Raw genomic sequence first — 12,764 nt, 5'->3', positions numbered from 1 at the left:
ATCACATATTCCCGCCATGATCAAGAGCGAGAAGCTGATAAAGGGAAACACCGGGGTGGCAACGGTTATATTTTTGAAACTCAACGTTTCTTTTTGGCTCATTCAAGCGGCGTTGGAGAATCTGGTTGTTCATGGTGAGTCAATGGGGATGGTGAACAGGGTTGCCCATGGGATTATATGTCTTTGCTGCTTTTCAAGTTGTTTCTCTTTGGGCTTGTCATTTAGACGGTGATCTATTTCGTTTGCAAATCTTACCGCCATGAAAATATTGACAAGTCGGCTCTTTCGGATCATCTTGAAGTTTATCTAGGCGACTATGTTCCTTTGAAGACCAAGGATGTTCAGCTTGAGCAATTTTACGTTTGATTAATTCAACATAATTATCAAGTGTACGTTAAGAATTAATGTTTTATGTAAGAGCATTCCCAATGGAAGAGCTAAATATTACTTTTATCTAGAATAGCTCTTCAAATGTTCAAAAAACCTCTCAGAGCATTCCCAATGGAAGAGCCATATTTTTATGTAAAATGGCTTTTCAAAATTCACTTTTATCTAGTTTAGCTAAGCCATTTTTAAGTGTCTCTACATCCGATTAGCTATATTTCTTAAAAAAAAGGTAGGAAAAGATTTGAGAAAAAGATAAAGCAGGAGAGAGAAACACTAAAAAATAAAATGGCTCCCTTAAAAAGTGCTGCTACATTTAACTTTTTTTTTAGCTCTTCTAATCAAATATCTATTTTACATATATTTTTTGCTCATCCAATGTGGGAGGTTTTTTGAACATTTGAAGAGTTATTCTAGATAAAAGTAACATTTGGCTCTTCCATTGGGAATGCTCTCACATTGGATGAGCCAAAAATATATGTAAAATAAATATTTGATTAGAAGAGCTAAAAAAAAAGTTATATGTAGCAGCACTTTTTAAGGGAGCCATTTTATTTTTTAGTGTTTCTCTCTCCTACTTTATCTTTTTCTCAAATCTTTTCCCACCTTTTTTTTAGAAATATAGCTAATCGGATGTGGAGACACTTAAAAATGACTTATCTAAACTAGATAAAAGTGAATTTTGAAAAGTCATTTTACATAAAAATATGACTCTTCCATTGGGAATGCTCTAATACATAGCTAGCTAGCTAGCGGCGGTCATACAGTACTTGCTATAATCTCGAGACACACACACACACACACACATATATATATATATATATATATATATATATATATATATATGCTACGAATGGGTTGCATTTGTACTTTTTACTTTATGCACAACGGTTATCTATCAAATATGCGTATTAATTTGGTTAATTCGTAATTATATATATTTTCTTAATTTTGGCCAAATGCAACCCAGGTCCAAGTCAACGAATACGATAGTCATTGGTCAATAGATCGAACGGGTAGAAGTATGATATGGGGTACGTTGACTTGGGATAAATTAAGAAACGTTCAATTAATTAGGAAGGAGATGGGGAAATTTCACCTTCGGAAATGGAAAACAGGTGGCCAACTATGAGACGATGACCCCATGGATGCGACTTAATTCGGCCACTTTTGGTTATACTTTTTTGGCCTTTCGGTTTTCTGACAGACTTTTGTGGTAGACTAGAAATGTACGTAATTGAGCTGGGCCAAGTTGAATTTGGGCCTAGCTTGGCCCCAAGAGTTTATATATGGATTCAAGTTCGGCTCCGACATGAAAATACAAGCACACTAAGGAGTAAAAATGTGGATTTTGATAATGGTTTTTGATATTCGCATCTGCATCATGCGATTATTATCTGCATCCACATGATTAATGCGAATATTATGCGCTATCCGCATTTGAGGTAATAAGTGTTATTGACCTTGAAATTGTAATTCACTAATTAATATTGCTTCTAGTAAAAAAAAAAAAAAATTATATATATATTAACGGAAATCTAAGGATTTCATTAATTAAAGATTACGAGTATAAAATTCTGCAAAATCATAGCCACATATATACTATGAGGTTACAAAGTCATAGATATAAACAAAAATTCTTACAATCAAGTGTTATTTATGACTTCAATCTTCTACTAACCCATGTACAAATACAGTTAAAGAGCAGATCTAATCCGAGCCGACTAGATCAAAAACATGTAAGTCATGGGTAGCCAAATTTTCTAACAAAATTTATTTAAACCAGCCATGAGAGATAACTCTTCACACCGAATAATCCAAACCGTGCTCCAAGAAGTAGATCAATTGGCTGGGACCACGCCTAATGAAGTGGAGGTCACTAGTTCGAATCCCCCTCCCCCCTCTTGTGCGGACATATCAAAAAAAATTAATCCAAACCGTGAAAAATAACCCATCGTACCTAATTATTCTTCCTCACTCATGAAATGACATTATTTATAGTTGAACACTATGATCCATATCATATACTTGATAATCATTTTGCCAATAAATTTTCATCACATATAATATTTAATATTTAGCTTCCAGTAAATTGATAGTTGATGGCAAGAAAAAACATTTAAATAATAATAATAATAAATGAATAACAAAAAAGGCAATTAATTAGAACAAATTGGAAGAGTTTTCTAAAAATGAAATCCAACAACATTACAAATCCAACAAATATAAAAAACATAAATTTAGAAACATTATATATATATATATATATATATATATATATATATAAGGAACATGAATACCCTAAAACTGCTATCCGCATTCACATGTGTAGATATTAGCTTTTACTATCCACGTCTGCATCTGCATATACGGATAACGAAAAGTGAATAAGTGCAGATAACGGATACAAACAGTTATCATCCGCCCGCATTTCACCCTTAAGCACACATACAAAGCTTACATATATATGATGATATATATGTGACTTGTTCATACAAAACATTTATTGGCAACGAAAGTAGAAGAGTAATTTGGAGACTTATTTGTAAAGTTCCATAACTCCAAAAACATTGTAAGCACGACAGATAAGACGAAACCCCGAAAATCCCGAACTCTTGCTCAAGGCCTCGAACTCCTTCTCAGTTCTTTCCTTCCCTCCAAGGTTAACAAGCATGACATTATCAAGGGAAGAAACATACTTCGCAGCATCACTTGACTCAGGTGCCTCTGGCATTACATAGTCAATGATAATCACTCTTCCATTTTGTTGCAGTGCTTTATTGCAGTTGTTCAAAATTTTTATGCAATGTCCATCACTCCAGTTGTGACATGTAGCCTGCAAGAAGATCTTCTTCTTTTTAACACATGCCAATCTACTTTCAAGTGTCACATAAATGGCCGATTAACTCACCTTCATCATAATGGCGTCACCTTTTGGAACACTTGCAAACATATCTCCTGCAACATTATCAATACCTGCATAAAATTTCACCTTGCTGGTCAACATCAAATTCTTTTTTTTTTTTTTTTTTTGAATAAGTAATTTATTAAAATGAAACTAATTAGGGAGACCAGCCACTAAGCCCCAAAACCATCTCAGGCCACCCAATTAACATCCCAAACTGATGTAGATTGGAATTCAAGGCTTATCTTATCTTATCTTTTAGTCTTTTATTAGGTTTCTTTGTTAGTTGTTTATTCTATCTTATCTTTCAGTCTTTATTTGAATTAGATTTCTTTGTTAGTCTTTTATTTGGTTTAGTTGTCTTTCGTAGACTTCTAAATTAACTTTATTTCATTGTTATCTTAGGACTAGGAGTCTTGGGCTATAAATATATGCTTATAGCCTTTAACAATTCAGTTTATGATTATTATTGATTTTGTTTAATAAGAATTACTCAGAGTTGAGTTTCTTTGTGTTTTTCCTTAAACCATAGATAGAATCTATAGTTTTTAAGAAGATTTCTTAGATTCTTGTGATAGTCTCACAGTCTTAGAAATATTTACCCCTTCAACTTGATGTTTTCTTGTTCACTACAATCCTACGCTGCATCAGTTGGTATCAAAGCTCCAGTTTTCTTTCCATGGCACCGCCAAACACAAGAAGAAGGGGCAACCGCTTTGCACATCTGGAGGACGTGTATGAACGTAAAGAAGCAGTCGGTGAAACACGTACGGAGGAGCAGTGGCAACGCATGGTGGATGAGGTGGAGATGCTGCAGAAAAAATTAAAGGCGAATCAAGCGGCGATTCGTTGGCAACGCATGGTGGATGAGCTGGAACTACTACGGAAAGAAATAGAGATCTTCACAACCCGAGTTGACAACCGGCGTAGCCCTAAAGTTCGTCACCATCGAACGAATCAACGCTTTGTGGATGAGGATAATGTGGTTGTCGGTCATAGGGCATATCCTAAAAAACGTAGAGCACGATTTGAGACGGAGATGCCGCGACAAGCCAACTTGACCATTATTCGCGAGCCTCAAATCTATCAACCAAATCCATATTCTGTGGAGGAGGAAAGGGAATCTGTAGATAAAGAGTTTCAGGAATCCGAGTTCATTGATGAAGAATTCATATATGAAGATGTTGAAGATCCTTCGCAACGATTTGGAGATTGGGATTCACCACCAACCTATGATGAGGAGCCCGAAGAAGATGACTCATGGGAAGAGGAAAGGCCTACGGAGGAGCACGAAAAAGATGGGTTTTTCCCCATGTTTGGTGGTCTCTATCCAGAAGAAGATGGCCAATTGGAAGAGGAAGGGCCCACAGATGTCATCGCAAATTATGAAGAGGATGGCATCGCCGATTATGAAGAGGTTGAAGAAGACCTTCCAGGTGCATTACCTAATTTTAGTGATGAAGAATTAGGTTATGTTGATTTCCTTGGTGTTGAAGATATTTTAAATTCTCCTAACGAAGATTATGGTGAGTTTTATGCGGATGAGATAAATTATATGTTCACAAGGGAAACAATGATTGACCCATTCTTGAGTATCTTCATGGCACACGGAAGGGAGAAGGAACGAACGAATAGCAAATCTGCAGTATTGCCAAATGGTGTATGGGGCTTTCATGACAACCATCAAAGTATTTCGATGATGAGAAGCGTCACGTCAGTCTGAATTCGAGGGCGAATTCTCTCCAACCTCGGGAGGATGATGTAGATTGGAATTCAAGGCTTATCTTATCTTATCTTTTAGTCTTTTATTAGGTTTCTTTGTTAGTTGTTTATTCTATCTTATCTTTCAGTCTTTATTTGAATTAGATTTCTTTGTTAGTCTTTTATTTGGTTTAGTTGTCTTTCGTAGACTTCTAAATTAACTTTATTTCATTGTTATCTTAGGACTAGGAGTCTTGGGCTATAAATATATGCTTATAGCCTTTAACAATTCAGTTTATGATTATTATTGATTTTGTTTAATAAGAATTACTCAGAGTTGAGTTTCTTTGTGTTTTTCCTTAAACCATAGATAGAATCTATAGTTTTTAAGAAGATTTCTTAGATTCTTGTGATAGTCTCACAGTCTTAGAAATATTTACCCCTTCAACTTGATGTTTTCTTGTTCACTACAATCCTACGCTGCATCACAAACTCTGCACAACTCGAGAAAAAAAACCAGACAAGCCAAAACAAGCACAAAAGACCTCAATAGTATTATATATGGTACCTGGATAAGATGGTGCATGTTGTATCACATGAGGCAAATCAAAGTTGATGCCTTTAATGGAAGGGTACTTAGAAATGATCATGTTGAGGGTTGCTCCAGTGCCACCAGCAACATCAACCAGCGATGATAATCCCTCAAATCCTTTGTATGTCTCAAGCATTCTTTTCATGGTTATTCCAGAGATATCAGCCATAGCCTTGCTAAAAACTTTATTAAATGTTGGATCAGCGTTCATGTATTGGAAGATGGATCTCCCATGGACCTTCTCGAATGTATTGCCTTCTTCAAGAACAGCATCCTTAAGATGAAGCCTATACATAACAATATGAATGCCAAAACAGTTTGAGTAGTAATATATTATTGGAAACAAAGAGTGTGATATATGCAAATAATGTAAGATTTACAACTACCCTAACTAGTTAGTTATTTGTTTTCCAATTACTTTTACTATAACTTAACCTCTTTGGCTCTATATATATACATGTTAGAATTTTACTTTCTTGCTGTGAACTAAAGGAGATATATTTGTAGGTTATATTATATTTTAGAGAAAATTACAATTATCTCTTCTAAACTACCAGTACTCTATTTGTAATATCTTCTAATGTTTTTTAGCAATGTCCTTCAATCTGTCAATATCGGGGATACAATCTCCTTCCGCGACTCAAAATGGAAAAAATACAATGTAGAAGATCAAAATGAAAGAAAAAAAAAAAAATCAGAAAAATGAATTTTGTGCCTTTTTCAATTTTATTTTTATTTTATTTTTCTAATTATTTTGTCTTTCTTTAGATTTTTCTGAATTTTTTATCAGGTTAATTTAAGGTAGTTAATTAATTTATCCATTTCAACAATTGAGGGAACACAAACGTACAAAAGTTTAGTACTTTCTCTTAAGCTATAGCTTATAGTATTTGATAACATGATAGTTTGAAGTAATTATGCATGCCTATCGATCGTTAGAATATATCCTGATATTTGCCTTAATTATTTGTCTAACTGAGTATAGGATGGTTTTATTTTGTATTAATGAAGATGATTATATATATATATATCCTTGTCTCTGATTTTTTATTTTTTGGTAATTTTATTTTTATTTTTTTTTAAAAAAAAAAAAGGGGGCATTTTTGGGTATTTTAACCAAAAAAAAAATGGTGAAATTAAAAGGGATTTGAAACATGGAATCTTGACATTGTAAATTTTTAAACTTTGAAACTATGACTGCAAAACCATTTATACTTTGAAAGGTGTGAGTGAAATTTCCCCAATACACAAGAACTAATGTATATTATGGGTGCATGGGATGGGGTAAAATGGGAGTGTGTTTTTAGCATTTCTCAATTTATTTTTTTGTAATCAATGAGAAGATGATCTCTACAATATCCATAAATTGTCTGCAAAAAAATGTATATATTCATATAAGAAATGCTAAATATCACGTCCGGCTAGCTAACGCAGCAGGCCCGTTTGTCCTTGATTTTTTTTTAACAAACATTTATCCAAATGCTAATATGAAATGCCATGCTGGTCCAATGAGATGAGGGCCGGGTGTGATATTTAACATTACTTTATATGTATATTTATTTCAATATTTTCATGTTTATATTAAATAATGAGAATGTTATATATCATATTTTTATCCAACTATTTTACAATATTGATATATCAGTCTCAACCAACTCTCGAATTTTTTTTGTTGGGAAACTTCACAAAGGACCCCTAAATAATCGCATGTTTTGAGAAGATCTCCATAAATTTCAAGAACTCTCAATTTCACCCCTCAAACTTTCAATTTGATGCAATTTACTCTCTACGTCAATTTTTGCAGTTACCCTTTGATTTTTGGAAAAAAAAAAAAAAAACACAACACACACAAGGGCCGCAATTTCCATGGGCCCTGTTTTGTGGTATTATGTGTTTTTTTTTTTTTTCTTAAAATAAATATTTTTTATTTTTTAATTTGAAATTTTAGAAGAAAAAAATAAAAAAAATCAAGGGTCTAATGGTCATTTTTTGAACTTTTAACATTTAAAAATTGACTAAAGGAGTAAATTGCATCAAATTGAAAGTTTATGGGACGAAATTGAGAGTTTTTTAAATTTATGAAATCTTCTCAAAACATGTGTAGCTCAGGGGTTTAAAGTAGAGTTAAAAATGTTTGGTTTACATATTTTGCCTATTTCTTGTTCATCTATGTACAAGAGAGCAAATTCATTATTAAATATGTAAGACCACATGTAAGTTATCCAAATTCAACAATAGATTTGTAAAGAAATATGGACAAAATATGGGCAAGAGATGAATGTGTAACATTTCTCTCTTTTCTTTTAGAAGAGAAATGATTCGATAATGTCAATATTTTCCCATCTTTTTTCTACTCTATCCTATAAATTCAATAGATTAATCATTAGATTTGTAAACTCATGTAGAATCCACACAAATTCAGTAAGGTAGATTCATTCACCATAGCAATGGTTAAAAGATATTGAAATGAGAATAAATTCTATTATTTCTCTTTTACATAACGTTGATAATGTTGATCTAAATATTAGCATTTAGATCAACATTATCCTTTTCTTTTTAAGTACAGATCTAAGAACATATCAAGTATATACGTACCGTACCTCCGCAGCGGCTGGGTGATGAGAAAATAGTGGCATGGAAGCTAGAGAGTTTCCATCTTCATTTTGAACATAGAATTTGCCAGCGGGTGCGAGTCCATAGAGTCTCTCATCATTTCCATCTTTGTCGGTGTGCACAAAGCAAGTAAGAAGTGAGTAGCTTGCAAGTAAACGAAGCATGCGATCAAGCAGAGAAGGGGCGTTAGGGTTTCTTGTGGGAAGCTGAGAAGCAATCTTAGAGGTCGACATGTAAGCATCGGCGGCGGCGGGGCTTGCAGCCGCCCGAGCAATGATGTCGAACAGGTTGAGCTCCACGGCAGCTTTCAATACCATGTGGAAAACGTAAGAGGTGGACAGGTGCATGGCATAGAGACATGCATCGTCGTCTTCTGATCTCTTATTGGATGGCTGATCATCATCGAACTGCTTCTCCGTTGAACCCATCTTCTTCAGGTACACCCTCTCGTTTGTATACTGTCTTCTATTTATGGTTCAAAACTGCTCAAAACTATTCACTTCTGACTTGCTTTTAATCAACAAACGTCGTTGGACTGTTTGGTGGGCACATGACGTCTTCAAATGTTCGAATAATCTCACGTTCTTGGTCGACAAGTTTTGCACATGTTTATAAAAAATAGTAACCCTTTCCTATAAAATCGATTTTATATTACAAAATTTTACCATTACGTTTATGTTTCCAAGCAATTGAAATGAAAATGGGCACAAAGAGGGCCTGGATGAGTCGGATCGCCCACTCCTGATCCTACGTGGTATGCAAGGATGGGGTTGAGGATGATGTGACACTACCAGCTCTTTTCATTTTTTTTATTTTTTTTTATTTTTTTACATGCTGTTATTTAATAACAACATATATGTTATAATTTAATCAATAGTTAAAATTAAATTTTTAAATTTTTATTTTTATTTTTTTTTCTCTTATTAAATGCTTTTAAAAATAAATTAACTTTAAATTCAATATTAACCATTGATTAAACTACAAATTAAAATGACTAGTTTTATGACTCTGTTTTGTACTATAAATTTAAGAAAAATCAAAAGAAAGTTATTATTATGATCAATTTATTGGAAAAGTAGGAAAAATGAATCTTATTGATTTCAAATAAAATAAATAATATCCATTTTATTCTTACGATTATGTTTGCCAACGATATACATTATATACGTACACTTAATCAATGCCCCAATTTCAAATCTTGATTGTATTAATTCCATTTGAAATTGAAAGTATCTTCCAAGTAAAAAGAGTAGCGTGATATATGAAAAGTCAAAGTCCATTTCCTATATCCCTTCCCCAAAACCAAATCTGCTCCTCCATCACAGATTTTCCCCTCTCTTCAACGATGTATGATATAGTCACAACTTAAATTTAATTTTGGTTCAATTTCTAAACTAAATTTTTCTTTCTCTCTAGTTCAAGGCTCTCTCTCTTTCCACAAGCAGTTTTTGTTTTTTTTTTTAACTTAAGAGAAAAGTTTGACTAAAGTTAAGTTTAAGTTGTGCCTTTATCATTTTTTTTCTCCAACCTTATCTGTTGGGGGAGAAAATCTCTTATAGTAGGCCCCATTATTTTTATCCTTATTTACAATATGTTATCATTTATTCATTAAGTGACATGTGTCCACTTTTATGGGATTTTTAAATAAGAGGACAAAAGAATAATGAATGGTGTCCTCTCTATATTTGTTTCTCTCTCTCTCTCTCTCTCTCTCTCATTTGTAGGAGTTGCTAGTTATAGCGAAGGGCATAGCTAGGGGGATTGAAAGGGGGCATATGCCTACCCTCAACTCCTAAAAATTCTTCATACCATAATAAAAAAATTTCATATGCCCTCTCTCAACCATGATTATACTCGTTTTTAGCAACTCTTGAGGGCAAAAGCGCCCCGCCACCCCCTCGCGTGCGCTACAACCTTAGCTACATGATTATGCTCTCCAAGCCCCAGCCATGATTATTTCAGAAGAAGTTGAAGAACATAAGGTTGAAGATGAATAAACCGCATTGTTTTACTAACCCTATATTTTTCTTGGGAGAGGCTTACATGCGGTAGTTTGGAACTACCGCAATCTACGGTAATTCCAAATGGACGGCTAAGATCATTCAACATAATAAAAATCAATTTTTTTAAAAGAAATAATATATTATTCGTTAATTATTAAAAAAATTAATAATAAAAAAAATTAAAACCATTAAAAAAAATAATAAAAATTGAAAAGCCACCCCTTAGGCAAAAGGGATCACCCCATTTTGGCCAAGAAAGTCACCCCATGGCCGGTCTGGGGTGGCCAAACCACCCCCAAAAGGCCAAAAGGAAAAGAAAAAAAAGAAAAAAACCCTTAAAAAAAAGTTTTGGTTTTGGGGTGGCCGAACCATCCCCAAGGGCCTGCGGGTGGTTTTGGCCACCCCCTACAACCAATATGGAGGAGGCCGAGCCACCCCCATGGCCAAGGGGTGGTCCGACCACCCCAAAAAGCCAAACTTTTTTTTTTTTGGCCTTTTGGAGGTGGCCGAACTACCCCCTTGGCTATTGGGGTGGCTCGGCCAAGTTCATATTGGCCGTAGGGGGTGGCCGAAACCACCTCTATGCCCTTGGGGGTGGTCCGGCTACCCCAAAAGGCCAAACTTTTTTTTTATGTTTTATGTTTTATTTTTTTTATTTTTTGGCCTTTTGTGGGTGGCTGAACCACCCCCTAGGCTATGGGGGTGGTTCAGCCACCCCCAAACTAGCCATGGGAGCCACCCCCCTTAGCTAAAATGGGGTGGTCTAGTCACCCCTTTTTATTTTCTTTTTATTTTATTTTTTTTGGGTTAATAATCTTTATGTGTAACTAATTTAGTACTTCATCTATGAGAAAAGACGGAATTATTATCTCTGTTAGTTTTCGTTAGTCCCTCATTAACGAAAGTCCACGTGTCACTCTCATATTATGCCACGTGTCTTAAAAAAAAAATTAAACCTAAAAAAAGATCACATCCAAAAAAATAATTAAACCCAACATCTCTCTGCTCTTTTTGGTTGTTAAGAAAATCGAGGAAAAGAATGAACTTGATGTCTTTTCAAAAACCTCAAATACACTCAATTGCTTAGTTCGTCTTTCTCCTCTTCCACTTTGCTTACCGATGGGCCGCTGGCCTCCAGCAACCTCCATCTCTTCTAAAATCAGTGTACTGCTTGCAGAACTACTTGCATCTGCTCTATTTTCAGACGCCCAAAGAGCTCCATTTTGGGGAAAAAAAAAAACTATCAAGAGAAGGGAAGAAGATTTGGGCTCTGTTAGAATAGTTTTCAACACGGTGGATGCGCTTTCTTCGGGGTCTTCAATACGTCGTCGTGCACTCCAAATCACTACAAAAAAGGCAATATTGTCAAGGGGGTCCCCGGGGAACCGGGGACACTCCGATGCCAAAGTCAGAAAATTCTTAAGAGAAATATGGTATTTCGGCGCACAATAATTAAATACGCTCAATCATATGTGTGATTATATTTCAGGATTCAAGATGTTTTAGTACCTTGTGTAGGGGCCTATTTATAGGCTTGGCCAGTAGAAGTAGACTTGGACTGAATCTTCTTATTTGAATTAGTTTGAGAGTCCAGAGTTGAGATAGAACTCAACAGCTATCATATAAAGATAAACCTTCAACAGATGTAGAGATAATCTTGAGTAGTCATCTTGTAGAGATAAGTAGGACGTCTTTATTCCAATATTATCCTAATTGGAATATAAGACTATTAATTAATTAAATAGTCTTTGCTATTTAATTAATATCTTCATGGGCCTATCTTTGGCCATTGGGCCCAGAATTTGGTGGGCTTGTAGTGTGAATTTATTCCCAACAGTTACCCCTCAATTCCCTTAGCCAAGGTACTTGGGTAATGGGAATTTAGTCAAAGCCTTCTAGCGGCTTGTTGTTTGACCTTATCCGAGACTCGTGTCTCCCTAGTGAATGTGCTTTGAGCTCGTCAGTTAGAGCTCCTCAGCTTTGTCTTTGGCATCGCCTGAGTTCCTGGGAGCACCCCCAGCTCTATCCTTTGCCCGGGGTTAAACCCGTCCTAGTTCCGAGATACCTTTGTTCCCCATTCGCCTTGGGGTGATTTCTTGTTTTTGTCCAAGGTTTTCTCCTTGTCTCCTTGTTGCCGCGAGTACCCCCCAACTCTTTCCTTTGCTCGGGGGTTAAGCCTATTATATCCTTGAGACACCCGGGGATCATGCCCGATTCTCTCACAAATGCCTTTATTCCCCGTTCGCCTTGGGGTGATTCATTGTTTTTGTCTAACGTTTTATCCTTGTCTACGAGAATGAACCTGTACAATAATCTGTTAATAATGATTTATAAGTCTTTCAATAGACTAACCTTTTGCTCCTCGTTCATCTTGGCGTAGCTCCTTGTTTTTTACCGGGTTGTCTCCCGTTAATTGTTTTTGCCCAAGGTCGTCTCATTGTCCTTGTTTTAGAGGGTTGTCTCCCTATTCTTGTTTTTACCCAAGGTTTTCTCCTTGTCCTCGTTTTTGCCCAAGGTTTTCTCATTGTCCTTGTTTTAGAGGGTTGTCTCCCTATTCTTGTTTTTG

The 12,764-nt window shown here is 35.2% G+C and overlaps 1 protein-coding gene across 1 annotated transcript; it reads right to left on the bottom strand.

The window, feature by feature from the left end:
* Positions 1 to 2,565: 2,565 nt before the first annotated feature.
* Positions 2,566 to 8,645, bottom strand: LOC132184521 (caffeic acid 3-O-methyltransferase-like). The gene is made up of 4 exons (XM_059598189.1): positions 8,178 to 8,645; positions 5,559 to 5,869; positions 3,296 to 3,360; positions 2,566 to 3,220 (listed from the first exon to the last, which is right to left on the bottom strand). Exons 1-4 carry the CDS (start codon positions 8,621 to 8,623, stop codon positions 2,924 to 2,926), a joined length of 1,119 nt encoding a protein of 372 aa, XP_059454172.1. The 5' UTR covers positions 8,624 to 8,645; the 3' UTR covers positions 2,566 to 2,923.
* Between the last annotated feature and the right edge of the window lie 4,119 nt (positions 8,646 to 12,764).

This window comes from Corylus avellana, chromosome ca6, assembly GCF_901000735.1.
Source record: "Corylus avellana chromosome ca6, CavTom2PMs-1.0".
NCBI lineage: Eukaryota > Viridiplantae > Streptophyta > Magnoliopsida > Fagales > Betulaceae > Corylus > Corylus avellana.
Note: the sequence above shows the minus strand (reverse complement) of the source record. Positions and strands in the feature narration are given on the sequence as shown.

Bases quoted from the DNA above. Each gene is read 5' to 3' on its own strand.
- LOC132184521 (XM_059598189.1), bottom strand. From the start codon at position 8,623: ATGGGTTCAACGGAGAAGCAGTTCGATGATGATCAGCCATCCAATAAG. The intron at 3,361-5,558 runs GTACCATATATA...AATTTTATGCAG, and splicing joins ACATGCACCATCTTATCCAG to GTATTGATAATGTTGCAGGA. The intron at 3,221-3,295 runs GTGAGTTAATCG...ATCTTCTTGCAG, and splicing joins GTGACGCCATTATGATGAAG to GCTACATGTCACAACTGGAG.